Source organism: Nomascus leucogenys, chromosome 16 (genome assembly GCF_006542625.1).
Source record: "Nomascus leucogenys isolate Asia chromosome 16, Asia_NLE_v1, whole genome shotgun sequence".
NCBI lineage: Eukaryota > Metazoa > Chordata > Mammalia > Primates > Hylobatidae > Nomascus > Nomascus leucogenys.
Genome location: NC_044396.1, coordinates 19,826,574 through 19,850,639, shown reverse-complemented (window position 1 = coordinate 19,850,639; position 24,066 = coordinate 19,826,574). Strand labels below are relative to the sequence as shown.

Sequence of the window (24,066 nt, the reverse complement as noted above, 5' to 3'; positions counted from 1 at the left end):
GATGTTAAATACAGAAGAATTAATTCTCAATTGTTTTATTGTCAATAGTTGTGATACTGGCATTGAGAAAAATTGCAAGTTTTTATCTGAAGACTAACAATCATTTTGTCCCTCATCTGTATGAAATGGAGATGTACGGATATAGATATATCAGAGTGGGTATCTGCCTAGATTGGTATTTTTGAAGAAAGATTTTGACAGAACCCGTTACGTCAAATCTAAGAAGAACAAGGCAGGCATCAGACTGCATTGTCTTGAATTTAAAATATCTAGGTAAATTAATGTCACATATCTGGGTCAATCTGAATAGGAAAGGTGGTGGTACTCAGAGTGGTACCAAAGAAATAAGAGGTTGAGGCTATTTAGGAAAATGAAGTAAATAAATTTTGGTATGCTATAAATAAATCATGGCAATTTAGGTTAGTTAAGATTAAATTATATAAGTTGATAATAAACATAGATAAAGAGAAGTATTTCCCAATGCTTCCTCAAAGACTCTTTTATTTTCTTCGGTATCTTCAGCATAAAGTGTGAGGAGTTCTACTTGAAGTCCTTCTACTACTTCAGTAAAATCATTGTTTTAGATATATTGAGCAAATGCAAAACTTATAATCTATTCTGTCTAAAAGTTTATTCTGTAAAGTACATCACCTCTAGTTTGATTTTATTTATTCCATAAGAATTCATTATGTTCTTAAGATAGTCATGGAAATGTGCTATATATCTTGCATGCCACAAACTTACAAAGGAAGGTGTAAAGTTATAAGGAGAAGGTGATTAGGAAAAGATTATTAGGTTGCTTAGATAAGGGTCTTGAGGGACTGAACAGGAGTTTATGATGGAAGGAAGTGGGCATAAAATGCAGTCACTGTTTTCAAGGCAGAAATTCATACAGAAACAATAACTGAAATTAAGAGGTAGAAAAGATGTACAAATATAACTAAATAAACTGATTCAAATATTAGTAAATTAGGATGCATTGTTATTTATTGAGGCCAGGAATCAGATTGGAAACTTAAGTCTAAACAGTTTAAATTATACCCAATTTAATTTCTCTGAATCATCTTCCTAAGAAATAACATGCGTAAGAGAAGTGTACATTTCTCCAACGTTTCCATTAGATAAAAACCATTAATCCCTGTCATCTGGCTAAAATTTTGTCAATAAACCGTGTCAGTAAAATCACTACCTCAAAACAAGCTCTAAATAAAAAGCTTTTATAGGTAAAAACTTTCACTTTAAACAGGGGCTATTTGTCTCTGGTTTAATGTATAATCATTAAAAAGTACTTAATATGCATACAAATGCATTTTCTTGTTAGTATTTCCTTTGTCATTGTTCTGAATGAGTAAACATACCAGAGCTAAATGATGCTGTTTTCTTGATCTAATATTCTATCCAACAGACATTTAATAACAAAATTAAATTTTTAGGTGGCTATAAAAAATCAGGCAGCGTTGGCATGCAAAAAGAAACTTCTAACAAAGTGCCAATTTTACTCTAAAAAATAACCTAAATTACAATATTTAAAAATTGTGTTTAATTTATACATGATATGAAGTATCCTGTATAGGTATATATGTATATGTGTGTGTATGTATCTGGATAATGTATATTATGAAGGGAAAAAATAATAAAGTCTGGTTTAAAAAGCTAAAACGAAAAAATTAAGAGACTTTTATCTAATTTTAGCAAATTTAGATTGGATAATTTATATATAGAGAGACTAATATAATATGGGACAGTAATAGAGAATAAAGTTCCATTTTATATATGTAAAAATAAGGTAAGAGGAATTGGAATTAAGTTATTATTTTGAGATTTCTTCTTCAATACTATACTATATGAAACAACTTTTTCAGCTCTGAAATTGAATAACTCAGTATTAAATAAAAAACAAGTTTTTTCTGTTATGAATGAGCAAATTTAAAATTCAATATATCCAAGATACAATTTAAGACATCACAATTTTTAAAAACCTGTAAGTGGTGAGTTTAACAAACATGAAATACAATTGCTACAGAGAAGTCAGGAAGAGTTCTTGCTCTTGGGTCAGGTGGCGTTAACAGAATTTTCTCACTGAATAAGTCAACTCCTGCAGTTAAAAAATTGCTCCTTACATATGCTTATATGTTTTATTTTGTACAATAATCTAATTTAAATAAAACCCGCAATTGCCTGTAGAGTATCTTCAAACACTATTCTATTTTTAATACCCCATAAGTCTCTAGAACAGTCACATGTCAGTTAATGATGGGGATAGACTCCAAGAAATGTATTAGGTGATTTTGTCATTGTGCCAACATTAAAGGGGACTTACACAAACCTAGATGGTAGAGCTTACTACACACCTAGGCTATATGGTATAGCCTATTGCTCCTAGGCTACAAACCTGTACAGTCATTTTCCTGTGCTGAATACTGTAGGTAACTGTAACACAATTATAAATATTTGTGTATCTATATTAACATATCTAAAGAAAGAAAAGGTACAGGAAAAAATGGTATTATAATCTTATGGGACCATCATCATATGGGAGGGCCATCATTGTCCAAAATACAATTATGTGTCACATGACTATATATATTTTGAAATAAATAATGGTAATAGTATGGGAGGTAATATTGAAAAAAGGCCATAAAACAATTTCAATAGAGAAATAAGCTCAGAACAGGTTCATACTCAACCCTTCATATTTTACTCCTTAATAGATCTCATATCCTGCAACATGGGTAAAATATTTTAAATTATAGGTATACTCATTTTATTCCCTTGTTGAAAAGCATTCAGTAGATTCCAACGGGCCCTAAGAGAAATACAACCTCATTAGCATGTCATTAACTAACTTCAACAAACTGGATAAAAGCAATCTTCTTAGTCTTCATGTTATTACTACTATTCACTCTTAATTACCTTGTCTTCTAGACCAGTGATTCTCAACTCAGGATGATTTTACCTCCTAGGGGACAGTTAGAAAAGACTGAAGATATTTGGTTGTTGTAATTCAGAAATGCTACCAGTATCTATGGATAGAGGCCAGGAATATTGCTAAACATCAAGCCTGTAATGTATAGGAACGTCTCTCTTCCTACCCCAACAATGAATTATCTGTTCCAAAACACCAATAGTGCTGAGGTTGAGAAATGCGGTTCTAGACAAACATTCCTAATCATTTTTAATATGATCTTTCCCGTATAGTTCTTTTGCCTTAACATTTCTTTCTTCCCATTTCTCTTTGTCAAAATTACACTTTTCTTTCAATTCTCAATTCAAATGCTCCTTTTTGCATGAAAACTTCAATTCAATGTGATTGGTAAAATTCAGTTAAGATCAAATAATATTTTTGGGTTCAATATGTTCAGTAAGACTCTATGATATTAGTAATTATAATCAGATACATACAGCAAAATATACCTTATATGTAAATTATAAAACATAATAATAACATGCATCTGAAAATCTGCCATCCCAACTTGAAAACAGAATATTGCCGACTCCTTTACATCTACTCATATATTTTTGTCCTTATTCTACTCTACCTCCCTCTAAACTAATCACTATACTGAAATTTGTGTTTTGAATCCTTTGCTCTTTCGAAAAGCACATTTATAGGCCTATATTCACATGGAATATATATTTTGTTTGTTTTCGAACCTTAGATAAAATGTCGTCATATTTTATGTAGTCTTTTGCAATTTGCCCTATTCATTCATTATTGTTTGTAAAATTCATCTAGATTGTTGCCTGCAACCATAGTAACTATATTTCCGTGTCACTTAGTATTCCACATTGTAAATAAATAAGAATTTTATATATTCATTCTATGAACATTTAAATGGTACTTCTTTTTTGGCTATTAAAAGCAATTATGGCATGAAAACATTCTAGTATATATGTACTAATGCACAGGGGCAAGGCTTTCTTTAGAATGTCAATAAACCAAAATAAAAAAACTATTTGGTAAATATTTATGTAAATGTTCAATTTTATTAGGTTTTTGCCAAACTTTTCCCCAACTGTTTGAACAATTTATACTCCAAACTTTTTCCCAACTGTTTGAACAATTTATACTCCTACATAGCAGATATAAATGTTCTTGCTGATTCACATCTTCACTGTCACTTGCTATAACATTTTGTATATAAATTATTGTAAACTATAGATAGTAGAATTTTAATTTATTACAACAACTTTACTTTGTAAATGGCAAGTTTAGTTTAACTATATTCATTGTGGTTACTGATATGTTTGAAATTTTAAAATTATATTATCACCGATCACTTTACTTGCTTTCTTATGCTATAATTTTTATTTCCATCTTTCTAAAAACTATAGTTTTTTCTGATGCAATTTTAAATTTATTTTGGTTTTCTTCTATTGTTACCACCTCTACTATCGGTTATCCTTGAAGATTTACTATGCCCACTTAACATAGTAAAAAATTAATTCCTTAACGCTAAAATAATATAAGGATCTGAGAATATTTTAATTCTCATGTTTTATGGTTTATATGCTGTTATTATCCAATAAACTTTTATTTCTTTTTAGCTACACAGATTACACATTGTTATTAATGTATGCATGCAATGTTTATTACTTTCTTTCATCAATATTATTTCATCTAAGTTTTTTTCTAGGAATCTTTTCTTTCTTCCTGTACTACATGTCTCAGAAAGTTGTGAAGAACTGTTAATGGTCAACTGCCTCACTTTTTATACTTTTTTTTTCATTTCATCCTAACCTTGGAAAGAGTTTTGCTGGGTAATTCTAAGTTGAGTTATTTTCTTTTGGCATTTGAACGTATGCCACTGTCTTCTTGACTCTCCAGTGACTATAGAAGTTTCCTGTGAAATTGTACATAATGAGTCTTTTCTATCCGTTGGTTTGGAAAAATCCTCTCTTTGGTATACAGCAGTTACTATAAAATAAGTGTGTGTGTGTGTGTGTGTGTGCATGCACGCCCCTAGTTTATGCTGCTTTGAATATATTGAGCTTCCTCTACATGTGGATTCATATTTTTACTTCTAGATAATTATCAATAAGTATACTTTGCACTTTGCATACTCTTTCCCCCATTTTCTCAGTCTACTCCTTCTGGGACTCCAATTGTATTACATTACATCATTTTGTACTATTTTCTGTATCTCATAACCTTTCATATTTCCTATCTTTTTTACTCTCTATACAGCAATTTGCAGATTTACTATCTGAAAATCTATCTTTTTGTTCACAAAATTTTTCTTCAACCAATCCTAACCTGCTATTCAATCTAATTGTCATGATTACATTTTATTCTTACTATTACATTTCTAAGGTTCTATTTCTCAGCTCTTCTTGGTTCCTTTTCATAGTCACTTGATGTCTGCTCAATTCTGTGATTCCATTTTTTCCTTTTTAAAGATATCCTGTATTGAAGTTTTAAAAGATATCCTATTTTAAGATTATGTATCTTAATTTCATAATTTAAGTATCTGAAATCCTGGAGATTAATCTATTGTTTAGAGCTGATTCTCATTCATGATAATCTGTTTCCATCTGTTAGTGATCTTTGCTCCTAAACTTCTATTTGCATGATAGCCACCTGTGAAAATAGCTGGGTGCCTAAATGCAGTATGTTTCCTCTAGAGGATATATATATTTGCTTATGCAGGGAGCTGTGTATGTATGTGTATCATTTTGTCCATATCTGAGTGCAGTATTTTAACGGGGGAGCTTCAGATTCAATTTGCTCACCTTGCCCTTGAACTAAGGTTTGGTCTCTGCTTTTCACACATGCTCACCACTCAAAACTCTAGTTTTAGCTCACTGTTTTACTGATCATTTGGAGATATCCTTACTGAATGTGATGTCAAAATATTCAATAAAAATTGTACCTTATTGCTTATCTATTTCTTTAGTAGTAAGAAGAATCTCTGGAATATTTTGTCTTCCAAAAGTAACCATTCCACGAGTTTTTTTTTTAAAATCTCTACGTTACTTGTTAAAATCAGTATCAGAAATACGTGTATTATATATCTATTCTAGGTTGTAAAATTCTGCTTTTCTTATGGCAGTATAGATCATTAATATTTTCATTTAAATTTTACATAATGCTAAGTCTTTCCCTAGGTTTCCATCAAATATCTGATAATAGCATGATCAACAAAATGTTTGTTGAAGGATGAGTATGTGAAAATACATAATATCAGACTTCTGTGTTAACATCACATTTTATATAAATACTGAATGTTCGGTCCAAATTTTGTTTCTATCTTTATATTATGTTACTACTAAATCACAGTAAATGTAATTCAGGACACATGATTTCTAAAATGAATATTTATAAGGAATACTTTAAAACTACAGATATAATTTAATAATGCAAAGGACATGCATGTAATTAGAATATATACAAAATACTATGTCTTCTATTTTCTTCTATTGTCTTAGAAATTTGCATAGTAGGGGTAAAAACAACAGGTTTATTTTTTAGTCCTTTGGGAATAATTTCTTTTTCTGCATAGTGATTTAAATAATCTTTTTCTTTACTTACAGGATATATGTATTTATGGATCTGATTTTATTAATTTCACAGTGAATAAAATGAGTTCTGAATTTCACACTACTGTCTCATTTTAGAATTGGACATTTTTGCTATTATCTGTTTGCTTATGTATTTTGCTTTAATTTTCCTACTCTTCCACCATCCTTTGAGAGAATCTTGCATTCTTAAGCTGGATTTATTTACCAGATCTTCAATATCTATTCTTTATCCTTGGCTTTCATACCATTTTATCTCTTCATACTTTCCTAGAAGTGGCTTACCAAGATTTTCTTCCACATGACAGATCCAGTTTGTAAAGTAATAACAGGTTTTTGTTTCCTGTTCTATAGCAAGCTTTTAATGGATGTTCTGAGTTGTTTCCAATATTGTTTTTCTGGTTTTCTTGATAAAATACTTTCAGTGACAGCCTTTTATTCCTGAGTCTTCAAGTAGATGTTCCTTTTCCTTGATTCTTCAGTATCCTTTTAATGGTATCATTCTGTTATTACAACTACCTAGCCTTAGGCAAGTTAACAAATTTTCTGCCTCAATTCCCTTGCAAAAGGGTAGTAATTACACTGTCTATTTTACAAATTTGTTATGAGGAATAAATGAGCTAAATACACAAAATTAATTTAGAACTGTGTTTGGAACATATTAAATGTGCACTTAAATTAGCACTTGATTTTTTTAATTGTTTTATTCTTTATGCATCTTTGATTAAGGCTGATGATAACCCATAGAGAGGCTTTTTATAATACCTCCTACTTTCTCTACTTTTTTTTTTTCACTTGTTGGTCAAATAATCTTTTCAATTAAAACCTGGAAAGCAGGCTGATACTCCATGGTCTTAGGTCAATTCCCATTGCTCAGGACACATGCATCTGGTACGTACAGCTTTACTGAACAGAGGTGGAATCTTCCTTATGCCCACAGTCTTCTTTTCTGATGCATTAAATCAATGGCAAAGCTACAATCTCCACTGTGGATTATAATAAGGTCTATTTCTGCTGCTTCCATGATATGTAGTCAACAGACTTAGGGAGAAGGACGGGGGTTCTGGCAACTCTTGATTTCAACTAAAGAAGAGAGTTATAAATTAAATGTTGTTGTTAATAGCTAGTGTTGTTTACATTGTAAGAAATTTACTAAAATTGTAGTATGTTAGGTTTGATAGTGGTATGGTTGTAATTCTGCAAAAAAGATACAAAACTAAAGTAGAAATCTGTTATTAGTCTTAGATAATTTAAGCAATAAGGCTATTAAATCATTAATTCAGACCAATTGGATTTTTTTTCAGAAACTTAAATACATTGTTTATATTGAAATAAAGGGATGAAATTTGAAACTTCGATTTCATTTTGTCTTGTTGAAGTCTAGATTTAAGGACAAAAAACAATTTAAAGATGAATTAGAAGGAAAATTTCTACAGAGACTATGTAAGAGAAGAGAAATAACAGTAGCTAAATAATGGATAATAGGGCAAAATATGTATGAATTATGATTAAGCAACTTACCAAGAGATTCAATGTATATATAAAATCCAAGTAGTATTGATTTACATCTCAACATATTGTTGCAGCAGACACGGACTAGCTGTTCATTAAACCTGTCACCTTTCTCCTGCCTTCCTTGTGATTAGATGTGGCCATAGTATTGCACTCTAGTGCAAACAGGGCAGAAATGGAATAGTTTAGTAGAATAGTTGGCCCTCCATATCCATGGCTTTTGCATCTATGCAGTCAATCAACCATGGATTGAAATATTTGAACAAAAAATACACGGTTGCATCTGTACCAAATATGTATAGACTCTTTAACTCTTGTCCTTATTCTCTAAAATATTACAGTATAACCACTATTTACATAGCATTTACCTTGTTATAGGTAGTATAAGTAGGCTAAAGATGACTTAAAATATACAAGAGAATGTGCACAGGTTATATGCAAATATTAAACCATCTTATATAAGGGACTTGAGCATCTGTGCATCTCGTGTCTGCAGGGAGTCCTCCAGTTCCCCACAGATACCAGGGGATGGCATATAAATCCCTTACATGAGCAAATTTATCAACTGCTGCCTGGATGTTGACACCTGAGGCAACTTCCGAAGTCATGTGTTGATGCTAAGCCTTCGTTATTCTTGGTGTCTCTGATAGAGTGTTTAGACAGAGCTCCTCTATCCCACCACAGGGGCAAGAAATAAAATCAGTTGTGTTAAGCCATAGGAATTTCTGGTTTCATCTGCATCATTTTATTTTATTTTATTATTATACTTTAAGTTCTAGGGTACATGTGCACAATGTGCAGGTTTGTTACATATTTATACATGTGCCATGTTGGTGTGCTGCACCCGGTAACTCGTTATTTACATTAGGCATATCTCCTAATGCTATGCCTCCCCACTCCCCCAACCCCATGACAGGCCCTGATGTGTGATGTTCCCTTTCCTGTGCCCAAGTGTTCTCATTGTTCAATTCCCACCTATGAGTGAGAACATGCAGTGTTTGGCTTTTTGTTCTTGTGATAGTTTGCTGAGAACGATGGTTTCCTGCTTCATCGACATCCCTACAAAGGACACGAACTCATCCTTTTTTATGGCTGCATAGTATTCCATGGTGTATATGTGCCACATTTTCTTAATCCAGTCTATCATTGATGGACATTTGGGTTGGTTCCAAGTCTTTGCTATTGTGAATAGTGCCACAATAAACATACGTGTGCATGTGTCTTTATAGCAGCATGATTTATAATCCTTTGGGTATATACCCAGTAATGGGATGGCTGGGTCAAATGGTATTTCCAGTTCTAGATCCTTGAGGAATCACCACACTGTCTTCCACAATGGTTGAACTACTTTACAGTCCCACCAACATTGTAAAACTGTTCCTATTTCTCCACATCCTCTCCAGCACCTGTTGTGTCCTGACTTTTTAATGATGGCCATTTTAAGTGGTGTGAGATGGTATCTCGTTGTGGTTTTGATTTGCATTTCTCTGATGGCCAGTGAGGATGAGCATTTTTTCATGTGTCTGTTGGCTGCATAAATGTCTTCTTTTGAGAAGTGTCTGTTCATATCCTTCGCCCACTTTTTGATGGGGTTGTTTTTTTCTTGTAAATTTGTTTGACTTCTTTGTAGATTCTGGATATTAGCCCTTTGTCAGATGGGTAGATTGCAAAAATCTTCTCCCATTCTGTAGGTTGCCTGTTCACTCTGATGGTAGTTTCTTTTGCTGTGCAGAAGCTCTTTAGTTTAATTAGATCCCATTTGTCAATTTTGGCTTTTGTTGCCATTGCTTTTGGTGTTTTAGTCATGAAGTCCTTGCCCATGCCTATGTCCTGAATGGTATTGCCTAGGTTTTCTTCTAGGGTTTTTATGGTTTTAGGTCTAACATGTAAGTCTTTAATCCATCTTGAACTAATTTTTGTATAAGGTGTAAGGTAGGGATCCAGTTTCAGCTTTCTACATATGGCTAGCCAGTTTTCCCAGCACCATTTATTAAATACGGAATCCTTTCCTCATTGCTTGTTTTTGTCAGGTTTGTCAAAGATCAGATGGTTGTAGATGTGTGGTGTTATTTCTGAGGGCTCTGTTCTGTTTCATTTCTCTATATCTCTGTTTTGGTACCAGTAACATGCTGTTTTGGTTACTGTAGCCTTGTAGTATAGTTTGAAGTCAGGTAGCATGATGCCTCCAGCTTTGTTCTTTTTGCTTAGGATTGTCTTGGCAATGTGGGTTCTTTTTTGGTTTCATATGAACTTCAAAGTAGTTTTTTCCAATTCTGTGAAGAAAGTCATTGGTAGCTTCAGGGGAATGGCATTGAATCTATAAATTACCTTGGGCAGTATGACCATTTTCACAATATTGATTCTTCTTATCCATGAGCATGGAACGTTATTCCATTTGTTTGTGTCTTCTTTTATTTCCTTGAGCAGTGGTTTGTAGTTCTCCTTGAAGAGGCCCTTCACATCCCTTGTAAGTTGGATTCCTAGGTATTTTATTCTCTTTGAAGCAATTGTGAATGGGAGAACTCCCATTCAACTCATGATTTGGCTCTCTGTTTGTCTGTTATTGGTGTATAAGAATGCTTGTGATTTTTGCATATTGATTTTGTATCCTGAGACTTTGCTGAAGTTGCTTATGGGGTTTTCTAAATATACAATCATGTCATCTGCAAACAGGGACAATTTGACTTCCTCTTTTCCTAATTGAATACCCTTTATTTCCTTCTCCTGCCTGATTGCCCTGGCCAGAACTTCCAACACTATCTTGAATAGGAGTGATGAGAGAGGGCATCCCTGTCTTGTGCCAGTTTTCAAAGGGAATTCTTCTAGTTTTTGCCCATTCAGTATGAGGTTGGCTGTGGGTTTGTCACAAATAGCTGTTATTATTTTGAGATATGTCCCATCAATACCTAATTTTTTGAGAGTTTTTAGCATGAAGTGCTGTTGAATTTTGTCAAAGGCCTTTTCTGCATCTATTGAGATAATCATGTGGTTTTTGTCTTTGGTTCTGTTTATATGCTGGATTACGTTTATTTATTTTAGTATGTTGAACCAGCCTTGCATCCCTGGGATGAAGCCCATTTGATCATGGTGGATAAGCTTTTTGATGTGCTGCTGGATTAGGTTTGCCAGTATTTTATTGAGGATTTTTGCATCGATGTTCATCAGGGATATTGGTCTAAAATTCTCTTTTTTTGTTGTGCCTCTGCCAGGCTTTGGTATCAGGACAATGCTGGCCTCATAAAATGAGTTAGGGAGGATTCCCTCTTTTTCTATTGATTGGAATAGTTTCAGAAGGAATGGTATCAGCTTTTCCTTGTACCTCTGGTAGAATTCGGTTGGGGATCTGTCTGGTCCTGGAGTTTTTTTGGTTGGTAGGCTATTAATTATTGCCTCAATTTCACAGCCTGTTACTGATCTATTCAGAGATTCAACTTCTTCCTGGTTTAGTCTTGGGAGGGTGTATGTGTCCAGGAATTTTTCCATTTCTTCTAGATTTTCTAGTTTATTTGGGTAGAGGTGTTTATAGTATTCTCTGATGGTAGTTTGTATTTCTGTGGGATCAGTGGTGATATCCCCTTTATCTTTTTTTTTTATTGCGTCTATTTGATTCTTCTCTCTTTTCTTCTTTATTAGGCTTGCTAGCGTTCTATCAATTTTGTTGATCTTTTCACAAACCCAGCCCCTGGATTCATTGATATTTTGAAGGGTTTTTTATGTCTCTATTTCCTTCAGTTCTGTTCTGATCTTAGTTATTTCTTGCCTTCTGCTAGCTTCTGAATGTGTTTGCTCTTGCTTCTCTAGTTCTTTTAATTGTGATGTTAGGGTGTCAATTTTAGATCTTTCCTGCTTTCTCTCGTGGGCATGTAGTGCTATAAATTTCCCTCTACACACTGCTTTAAATGTGTCCCAGAGATTCTGGTATGTTGTGTCTTTGTTCTCATTGGTTTCAAAGAACATTTTTATTTCTGCCTTCATTTCATTATGCACCCGGAAGTCACTATTCAGGAGCAGGTTGTTCAGTTTCGATGCAGTTGAGTGGTTTTGAGGGAGTTTCTTAATCCTGAGTTCTAGTTTGATTGTGCTGTGGTCTGAGAGACAGTTTGTTATAATTTCTGTTCTTTTACATTTGCTGAGGAGTGCTTTACTTCCAACTATATGGTCAATTTTGGAATAAGTGCGATGTGGTGTTGAGAAGAATGAATATACATCTACTTCCTTTATTAAGAACTCTATATTATATGCATTTTAATGTTCATGATCCATTTATATGTTTTTGTAATACTAACATAGTGACATATTTTTCTGAATGTGACTATACCAAATTTTCTGTTACTTTCCAACTGCAGACAAGGATCTAAAAATTAATACCCAAGTAGAGACTGCACAGTAATCATGTAAGGCTATGTAATTGAAAGGTTTTAAAAAAGTCAGTACTATCAAACTTTTGGTTACCAGTCTTGAAAAATGAAATAGAATCAGTAAAATGAAGCTCATTCCAGGAAAAAAGGAAAGAAGACATGTTTTTAAAAACAAACATATATAAATCCTCTGTAATAGTTGTGAAAGCCAAATTATTGAGAGAGTTTGTTCTCTAGTTTTAAAACCTGATAAGAAAAATGTGGTAGAGTTAATATTTTTAGAATTTAAAATCTTCATAAGTTATCTTATTTTAAGGATGAGTTAAAGTCCTTGACTGTCCATATCAAGTCTTTCCCTTTTCAAAAACTCCAGGATAGATGAATTTAGACAGTGTTCCCACAGTTGGCGGTACTGACTGACAGGCATCTTCGGAAATATCCAGTTGGTATCTGATCTTCAGTACTGGAGGAGGGGCCTGGTGGAAGGTGACTGGATCATTGGGGCAGATTTGCACCTTGCTGTTCTTGTGACAGTGAGTTCGTTCTAATGAGATCTGGTTGTTGAAAAGTGTGTAGCACTTTCGCTTCACTCTTGCTCTCTCTGTCCTCCCACCATGTGTAGATGTGCTTGCCTTCCCTTAGCCTTTCCAGCATGATTTTAAGTTCACTGAGGCCTCCCCAGCCATGTCTCCCATACAGCATGTAGAACTGTGAGTCAATTAAATATCTTTTGTTTATACATTCCCCTGTCTCAGGTAGTTCTTTATATCAGTGTGAAAACAGACTAATGCAGTATTAACTCTTTCTTTCCTCAAATATCAAGGTTCAAATTTTGTAGCCCTCTAAGAAACATTATATAGCAGTGCAGCTGTAAAATGAGCAGGAAAGGTTGGGAAGGCAAACCTTAGGTAAACCTGTGCAGAGGTAAACCTGCTGAAGGCTTAGGTTTACTTCTACACAGGTGTTTTCTGTAGTATGGCACCAAATGGACACCTCAGTTACAGAAAGCTAACTCTCCAAGGTCAGCATAAGTCCTGTCCATTGACTCAAGTATCACACCGGGAACACATTTAACTTAAACTAGGTGTATTCAGGAATGAGTGGGTTTGGATGTAGATGTCAATCACTTCACAGTGAAAGATGAATTCAATTTAACGGTTTTGATGTCTCAGATGACATTTTTATCATAATTTTTCTCTTTTTGTTTTTCTGACAGCCTGCTACCACAGCGTTGATAACCTTCCTGGTTATCTCCTTATGTTAGGCAGTGAACTTCCTGACAGTAAGCAGCGTCATTGCAATGTATTCTTTTTAACAGAATTGCAACTACACGGTAAAATAGGATATGCCTGTAGATATTTTTCTATCTTAAGTTTTATATATTATTTTAACAGATAACCTGCTTTGCTTGGAGAGAATCCATTTAAAATTATATTACTGCTGTAGATGCTTGTCTAATTAGGAAGAATCTTTGTGATATGTTTGTGTTTACATTGATAGCACCATTTTAACTTTAACCATAGCCAAGGAAACAATGTCCTGTTGTTGCCCAAAATGAATCTTAACATTTTGCTGGAGTTAAATTTTCCAAGTCACATTCAGGCAATGTGTATTTTTCAAAACCACTATCATGATAAATATTTTCTATTTTGAATTAATTTGCATGTTTTAAAATAGTTAATGATGTTAACTGTTTTGCTGATTCATTCCACGAAAATAAAAACTCTTAAAAAAGGCATTATTTGTATTAGGGTTTTGTATATAGGTGTGTGTGAATGTGTTTATTTTAATAAAACTATTTTTAATTCACTTAATGGTCTTTAGCTTGAATTTTCAAAAGGTATGACTATTAGCAAATTGATAGGAAAGTAGATAACAATGAATTAAGGGTTACTGGCAGCCTAAGACACTGTTTATCTCTTTTAAGGTAGACAGAATTCAAATTGCCTTCATTAGCTGAGCAATGTGCTGTGGAAAATGTGCTGGGTACTTATCAAGAGGCTCTTTCATTTGCATTTTTGCTAAATAAACAAGCTGCTCTGTTTCCTAGCTCTCAAGAGCTCTGAATAGAAGAGAAAGAAAGTAATTCAGGTAAGTAAGCCAGGGGGCATTCCAGGACTAGATTAAAGAAAAAAAAGTTTATCCATGAAGATGTCAGAATTGTGCCATGCGTATTTGTGATACAAAAAGATAGTCTCACACACAGTTAGAATCGAGGATGTACAAATGAATTAATTCTCCCCATAGCCACCAGTACCACAAGCAAAGATAGAGGCTGTTCTTTTGATAAATGATCAATACTTCAGCCTGACACTACTCTAGCTGCCCTGCTGTTGCTGGTTAAAAGTTTGAATTTCAATTAAGCAGTAAATCTTTATGGCATTACATCTCCAACAGTCAGTTAATGTCTCCCTAATCTCTTGAAATTCTGAAACACTATTATTTTGCAGAGTCCTTTCCTTCAGGCTCATTCACCAGCAAAATGTTCTTGTTAGACAGGTAAAGACATAGTTTCCTCCAAATAAAAACTCAAATATTAAATAATTGTTTTGTTTAGATTTTTTGGTCATTTGTCTATGCGTAAAGAATGTTATACTTCCAGAGTTGTTACGACACATATTTAACATACTCCGGAAGTAGACTGATGAATACTCTCAGCCAAAAGTGCATTGACTTGATTGTCCCCCTTAGGCCACGTTATATTTCAGAATTTCTTCCCACATATACATTTCTTGGAAAAATTCTTAAATCATAAAAAACACATAAGCATTCTAACCACTGATCACACTCAAATCAGTGTAAACATTATCATCTTTTGTCATAAAATCTCCCTGTAGATTTTTTTCCCAAAACATTCTCTTTATTTTCAGAGTGTTGGTTGATGCCTAAAAGCCAGGTAGTATTGTAATTCCAGCTATTCAGGAAGTTAAGGTAGGAGGATCGCTTCAGCCCAAGAGTTCAAGTCCAGCCTGGGCAAAATAGCGAGAACCCCATCTCTAAAAAAAAAAAAAAAAAGAAAGAAAAAAAACCTCAGGTAATAAAGTGTATAGCTAAAGAATTATGCAACCTTCTTCATGGAGGACTTCGATATTTTAAGACAAAATATAGGGAATTTGATAGACATTTATTCATATAAGATTTTAATAATTTTAAATTTAAGAGGTCACAAAGCCAAATTAACACATCTTCAAAACTATAGATTTACAACGGTTTTAATGATTAGATCCGTTATTGCAATAAAATAAAATTTTATCTTTTCAGAATATCAAAAGAAAATCTTTCCCCTGGAAGTAAATGCAGCCTGTGTCAGTAAAATTCTACCATTATAAGTGCTATTTTTAATCATTTAGAATGCAAGCATTTCTTATATTATTTAAAACAATTTTAAAATTGACTTGAAGAAGTCTGAATTATTTCACTAGAATCCCTGTGTGATTTTGAAAAAACAAAACAAACGTATTTTATTTTAAATGATTTATGTGTCAAACTGGTATGCCCTGATTACCATGTTCCAGATATTTTATTATTAGATGCTCAGGTATAGAGTAGGTTTAACATGCATGCATAAAAAGCACTTCTATTTACAATGCTTACAGAACTGCAATATAAACTACATGGTAAAAACAAGTCTACACATTTTTGAACTAATAATTAGCCAGCATGTAAACATAAGTCTGTTTGCCTCCAAAGTTTTTGGTTTTTCATTCTATTATACTAAAATCTTCCACTAGTCTTCAAACCTGTTCTTAAAAATGTAATAATATTTTAACAATACAGCACATGCAAATATTAACAACCATTTGAAAAAATCATCTTACTACTATATACTTTATTTTATTTTGGAAAACATGAACAGTTATTTCTTATATTTTTTCTTTGAAATTGATGTCATTTTAAATTTAACTCAACCTAATTTATCCTATCCACAACATGAGAGAACCCTGGGTATCCTAAAACTGCAAGGCTATTAATTACACTAATCCATCTAACTGAACCCTCTTATGAACAAACAAAGCTTAATGTCATGACTAGGGTTAACTCATCAAGGTGAAATTAAGAGTTATTATGTGATTAGTTGTCATTAAAGAAATGTACACTTTGAATAACATTCTACAATCAGAAGAAAATAAGTCTTCACAATAAAAACTGGGGATATGGCTATATAGAAATCTTATAATTCCATGATCCTATAACTGCAAATTTTTTAAAACACAGAATTGAAGTATGCATTGTTGACTAGGAAGAAACACGTGCCTCTTATATTAAGTAACTACTCACATATTAAGTAACTAAAAGTTATTGAGATTTTTGATTTTTACATAATTTTTGCATATCAGAATAATTGTAAGGGTTAGAAAACTGGTGGATAGTTTATAGAGTTGCAAAAAATGATCTTTGGTACAAATTAAGATGTATTGAAAATATAATAAATTATATAGTCCCATCAGATTGGGAGACCAATGAAATGGATGAGAGACAAAAGAGAAGGAGCAAAAAATTACACATATATATATTTTATATATATTATATATAATATATATATTTTATATATATATATTATATATAATATATATATTTTATATATATATTATATATATTTTATATATATAATATATTATATATATTTTACATATATAATATATTATATATATTTTATATATAATATATTATATATATTTTATATATAATATATATATTCTCAATTTTAATTTTTTTTAAACAGAGGGAGTTTGTTTAAAAAACAGACCCAGGCTGGTATTGAAGTCCTGAGCTCAAGGGATCCTGTCTTGTCCTCTCGCAGTGTTGGGATTACAGGTGTGAGCCACTGCGCCCGACCTGCAAAAATTATGGACTAGAAAGGTAATAAGAGAATAGAAACTAGGCTGAGTGTGGTGGCTCATGCCTGTAATCCCAGCGCTTTGTGACTCCGAGGTGGGTGGATCACCTGAGGTCAGGAGTTAGAGACCAGCCTAACCAACATGGTGAAACCCCATCTCTACTAAAAGCACAAAAATTAGCTGGGCGTGGTGGTAGGCACTTGTAATTCCAGCTACTCAGGAGGCTGAGGTAGGAGAATTGCTTGAACCGAGGAAGTGGAGGTTGCAGTGAGCTGAAATTGCGCCACTGCACTCCAGCCTGGGCGACAAGAGCAAAACTTCATTTCAAAACAAACAAACAAAAAAGAATAGAAAATAATGTAGAGAAGATACAGTAGAAGCCAGACTACAGATGCTAATCCGGATTAAATTACAAGTAGAAACATTGGGATAAGGTGTAAAAAAAACAGCAGAATTTTCTTAATATGTATTCCATGACTTAAATACTGATTATAAAATATTTTAAGGAATCACATTGTGAAGAAGACAAAACTTACTTTAGAATATTTATAGATACAGTATAAGGTTCTAATCTTTAATCAAAAGAACACATATATAACTATATTATCTAATGACCCACACAAATTCTCATCCTAAAATGCTATAAAATATGCTTACATATTGCTTTGTGATTTTAAAAGTAAATTTAGGATCTATACCTTAAGTTTGAAAATTGTTAAATCTCTTGGGTATTCTGAAATAATAATATAAATATTTACACTGCAAAACAAACATGTACTTACCATCATGATTAGGATTTCCTAGTGTCCATGGCTCATCTGAGTCAAAATGGGTATCTCCTCCAATTCCTGGTCCAGGGAAGTAGGCATGTGCCAAAAATCCTCCCTCTCCATCAAAGGGAGAACTGTCCCCATGGAAACCAGATGCAAAAATAATGGTTATATCCACATCACGTTTGCCATTTTCTAATTCACTGTAGGGAACTTCTTCAAATGTCAGTGGAGTTACATTCTGCCACACATCAAAGGCACGGCGAATAGCTTTACGAGTCTCAGGGTCTCCTACTTTTGGAGTTACGTTCTTTATACTGAAAGTTAGAAAATATAATCATCAGTATTGTTATGTATAAGCTAACTTAGTACAGGTTTTGATCGATTCAGTTAAGTAAAATATTAGAGAAAATAGTCATATTAAATAGGAATAACACGTATTCGTTCCTCTTGTCTCTATTGTTAGATTTCACTACATTGCAATTATTTAATTTTCTTCAGGATACTATTCATGTACCAAAGTTTTAAGTGAGAAGATCTCTGTAGAATGGTTAGCAGTAGGGTAATTGGATCAATCAGTTACTTTACCTTCTGGATAAGAAAGAGAAAGGCAGATTTGCCAAATGATCAAAGAGGCACAACAGTTTCAAGCTGAAATAAAAATTTCAATTTTTTCTAGTTATAATTTTTAGAGGCACACCATTGTATTTGCACACATCAATTTCAAACAATGTCTTTATGCTCTTCTTGATCTGTAAATATGAATTCAGCAGATATATAGTTATTTCTTAATTTTTAAAGAAATGATCAAATAACTACAATTTCTGATGTTCTATTGTTTCTTATTAATTCATTCTAGTTAAAAATGTGAGTAAACAGCTATTTAATACAAAGATTTCACAATTACATGAATTTAAAGAAGTAACTTGCACATTATGTGCTTTGTCCTGATGCTAATAACAAACAGATTAAATCGCTATAAATATTGTACTTGATTCATTTGGCACTAAATCAGATGTTTATTGTTTTTCTCAGTTTTTTTCTAAACAACAAAAATGGAACTAGTATTTGTATTTTTTTATATTATAGCACTATAAATTCAAAGCATGCATGTGAAAAAAATGGGTAAATTTCATAGGAGTCATAAATAAGTTTCAGATCCCTTCAACCAATAATGTCACATCTATGAACTTATACTAATGAAATATTTTTTTAAAAATTTCTATTTTTTTTTCTTTTTTAGAGATGGATCCGATTGTGTTGCCCTGACTGGCCACGAACTCTTGCACTCAAGCAATCCTCCCACCTTTGCCTTTCAAGGAGATGGGATTTAGGAAGTAATCACCATGCCCAGCTGATAAATAAAATACTTAATTACAAAAAAGACGATACCATATTCAGGTGAATATATATTGAAATGCAATCATAAAAGAGAACCGAAACTGAAACAATTTAAAATGATGAAGTGATGGTTAAACTATGGCATCTCTAATGCATGTCATTGTATAAATAGGATTCAAAATTATTTTGCCCTTTTAAGACTTTTTATCAGCATGGAAAAACTCGTAGGATTAACTTTCCAGTGGAAAAAAATAATATGCATATTATATTTTTGACCTGATTCTATGTCAATACAATTATAAACATTGGGCAGGAATTATATAAACTAATAATAGTATTAATTGAGCATTTACTATGAACTAGATGATCACTTCACATTATCTTATTTAACCTCCTGAGTAACTCAGTGAGATGGGTATTTATGCCTATTTTACCAAAAGCACAGTGAGGATTTATAAGGATTTAGAGAAAAACCTCTAAGTGGCAGAGCTGGGTTTTCAATCCAAACATTTGGGCTAAAACTCTTTTGCCTTAAATTCTATGTTAGACCACACATCTAAGATAAATTTTTCACTACTTTCTAATAAATATCTAGATTATATTTACATTGATTATTTGGTGGTAAATATTATTCATTACATAAAGGAAATAAGATAGCAAACCAAGTGGAAACAGAGTGCAGGCAAGGAAGAAGAAATGGCAAGTGAAAGGCATTGAAGTGAAGATATTCTTGGCAGGTTCAAAGAACAGCAAGGCAGCTGGGGTAGTTTGGTCACAGAGAGAGAGCAAGTGTCAGGATATGAGATCAGAAAGTTAGAAGGAGACCAAATAAGGTAGGTCCCTGAAGGCCACTCTAAATAGAGTTTGGCTTTTGCTCTGAGAAGGGAAAAACTGGAGCATCATGAACAGAGACAGAACATTTGACTTATGATTTAATAAATGTCTTGAGACATTATGTTGAAAATATATTGATGTGGGGCAAGATTTGAGGCAGGGAGACACATCAGAAACTATTGCAGAAATCCAGGTGAGAGATGATGGTGCTTTGGATCAGGTTGGTACCAGTAGAGATTTTGAGAAGTGGTTGTATTTTGGATATATTTTGAGCATATGTCTCCCAAGATATACCAATGGATTAGACATAGGCTATGAGGAAAAAAATAAGAGCTGAGGAAGACAGCATTTATGTTTTTGACCTGAGCCAAAGGATGGACAGAACAAAAGAATTCATGTCTGCTCAGGGAGAAGGCTATGCAATATTTTGTTGCTATTGTTTTGTTAGTTTGTTTTAACTTTATGTGATATTCAGCATGGTGCTATAAACTATATTTTGAGGAAGAATAAACATCTACACTGAGATAACACAGACAGTTGTCTACCTTGCTAGTCTCTAAATTTCCTGTCTAAGGGCTAAAGAAGCATGAGAGGTAATGTAACACTGAATTTTGTCTAAATTAATTTTCCTAATAGTCTTATTTTCTATGCACCCTATGGGATTTCAGAAGTCCCTCATTAGCGGGCTGATATTCCTATGACACATCATTGAAAGAACTTACTACATAATTGGCACTGTTCCAGGTGCCAGAGATACAGCTGTGGGCAAGACTCTGATCCCACAGTGCTTATATATTCTAGTTATAAGAGATAAATAATAAACAGAACAAAAAGATAATTTCAGATGGTGAGGGGGTGAGGAGATGATAAACAGGAGTTCAACGGCAGAAGGAGCCAAAGATGCCTAGCACTGAGTTTCCAGCCAGAGGGAATGGTGAGAAGGCCAAACAAACATGGCCAGTTCGAAGAACCAGACTGCTCAGTGAGTTGGAGCAATGACAATCACTGTGTCTGATGGAAAAATGGATGATGGGACAAAAATGGGAGTAATAAAACATTTCAGAAGTTCACATAAGAGAAGATAGAGACTAGGAGTTGTGTGATAGCCATGGAGATATGAAGAATTAGTTTCAGTATGTGTTCTGAGAGAATTGTTCATGGGGATTGGCGATGGATTTGACATGTAATGGAGAAATCGATTTTGATTTCAAATAAAGAATAATCTTATAATAGAGAAATGAAATCATGGTAGTATGATTTGTTTCTAAGTACATAATAGTTTTGAGAAAAATGAAGCAAAATAATATAATAAAAATAATGAATGTGGAGTACTATTTGGATTTGAGAACATATCGCTGTGTTTTTCAAAGCTATGTACTGATTAGCTTCCAGATATGCTTAACTACATTATATATGATTGCCATTAATAAATACAAGATATCTGTACACCAAACCCTCATGACACTAGTTTACCTCCATAACAAACCTGCACATGTACCCCTGAACATAAAATGAAAGATTACAAAAAAGAGAGAAAAAGGTTATGGATGCTGATGACACTGCCCAGGTTGAATCTGGGAAGTCAGTGCCCAGTTTCCCATATGAAGAGTGGAGATAAAAAGGATCATTAAGGTTGAAAAACGTGAGCTGAAAGGAAGGTGTATTTTCAATAACAAATCAGAATAAATAGTTAGAAACTGACACTGCTTTATTTATCTTCTGGAGGCCCACTTAATTGTGCATTTTGGATATTATGGAAGAATAAAGATAGCTGGTTAAATAAAATATAAAATTCTAAATTAAAAATAGGAAAAAACATAATTATAGATATTATTTCATTTTTAATAGGTTTTGCTACGTAAAGTTAAAAGGACTGTTCACAATGGAAATAAGTACTCAGTGGTCTTACTTGAATTAAATAAAGATGGAAAATTCAACAACATTACTTTAGGAAGAAAAAATACTTATTGCTCTTATTTAAATATATATGATGAATGTCAATGATATGATACTTTTTTTTTTTTTTTTGAGACGGAGTCTCATTCTGTCACCTAGGCTGGAGTGCAGTGGCACCATCACGTCTCACTGAAACCTCCACCTCCTGGGTTCAAGCAATTATCCTGCCTCAGCTTCCTGAGTAGCTGAGATTACAGGCGCCCACCAGTACAGCCAGTGAATTTTTGTATTTTTTATAGAGACGAGGTTTCACCATGTTGGCCAGGCTGGTCTCGAACTCCTGACCTCGGGTCGCCTTGGCCTCCAAAGTGCTGGGATTACAGGTGTGTGCCACCATGCCCGGCCATATGATGCATTTTTAATTGTGTTCTCAATGATTTGGTAATGTTGAATTAGCAGTATAAATAATGTAAAAATAGTAACCCCTCATTTTTTTTATGAAAGTTCAGAAAAAATTATAGTTAAAATTTCCAATTTAGATGATTAAAATTACTAACTTTTTATAACACATACAATGTGGTGGTAATTTAATGACCCCTGACCACATTTTATGTAGTAAAAAAATAAATAAATACAAGATGTACAAGTATGCTTCAAAGTTAGAGCTAGAGTTCTGAACTAGGTGCAAACAAAAACAAGAGTTTAGAAACTTTTATGCCATTGAGAGATGTATTTTGTATTTATTCATAACTGAACTAACAAAGGTCACAGAGTGATCATGAGGTAATAAGATTGCTACTAACAATTCTAATAAAAATGCAGAAATGATTAAATATATTTGCAGAATAAAAGACATTGACTTAAAATGAGTAAAAGTCTGAAAAACTTAATGAAGCTAATTTAATTTTAAAATATTTTTACTGGCCCTTTCTTTTTGTGAAAAGAGTAAAGTCAGTATACTTCTTATTTTAACAGATGATAGATTTCATTTTTTGAAGTATATCTGGCATTTTATTATATTATTTCACTGATTCAAACTTCCATTTTGGTAAATTTTGGAATTTTAATCTAAAAATTGTTAAATTTTATCTTTAATGACCATGTCTTACACAATCTTACATAACAAAACCAATGTCTTTATAAGTACAAAAGAGTTGAGAAAAAAGATGCAAAACAATATAATAAAAACAAATGTGAAACAGTATTTAGATTTGGAAATAAAATTGATGTCTTATTATTAGATCAAAACAATTTCATTTAATAACAATTCTACATATCAATAATGGTTATAACTCTTTAAAGGTTTTTGTTGTTGTTGTGGTTAAGACAGGGTCTCACTCCATCACCCAGGCTGGAGTGCAGTGGCATGATCACAGCTCACTGCATCCCCTATCTCCCTGGGCTTAAGGTAATCCTCCTGCCTCAGCCTCCCAAGTAGCTGGGACTACAGTTGTGCACCACCACGCCTGGCTAATTTTTATACCTTTTGTAGAGACAGGGTTTTGCCATGTTGCCCAGGATGGTCTTGAATTCCTAGGCTCAAGCGATTCACTCACCTTGGCCTCCCAAAGTGCTGGGATTACAGTTGTGACCCACCAGTCCCGGTCCTCTTTAAAGTTTTTGATACAGTAATAAATCTTTTTAAAGTATTGTTTGAACCCTAATATTAGAAAAAAAAACCCTAAATACTGTGGCGTCTAATTAGGTTACAAATATCTCATAATATTATGTCAAAATATTTTTATATAAATAGGGCTAAATCTCCTTTACTCAATTAAACAGACAAAAATTAGTTATTTAGAAAGGCATACTAATATTTTATGTAAAATGATTATCGGTTAAATAGAATTTACTACAACAGGGAAAGCAGACAATTGCTAAGAATAAGAGAATAAATATAATATAGTGAAATTATTAACATATCCTGAATGTGCTGTAATATTCTATCCAGAGAAAATAAAATAGACCAATTTACTTTTATTCATATTATGTTTGTAT

The 24,066-nt window shown here is 33.0% G+C and overlaps 1 protein-coding gene across 1 annotated transcript in view; it reads right to left on the bottom strand.

Moving 5' to 3' along the window:
- MMP16 (matrix metallopeptidase 16) overlaps positions 1-24,066 on the bottom strand; it is a 285,399-nt gene that overhangs the window by 110,145 nt on the left and 151,188 nt on the right. Inside the window, exon 4 of the mRNA XM_030794891.1 lies at positions 18,010-18,314. Within this exon, the coding sequence (XP_030650751.1) occupies positions 18,010-18,314 (305 nt within the window). The remainder of the gene's footprint in view (positions 1-18,009; positions 18,315-24,066) is intronic.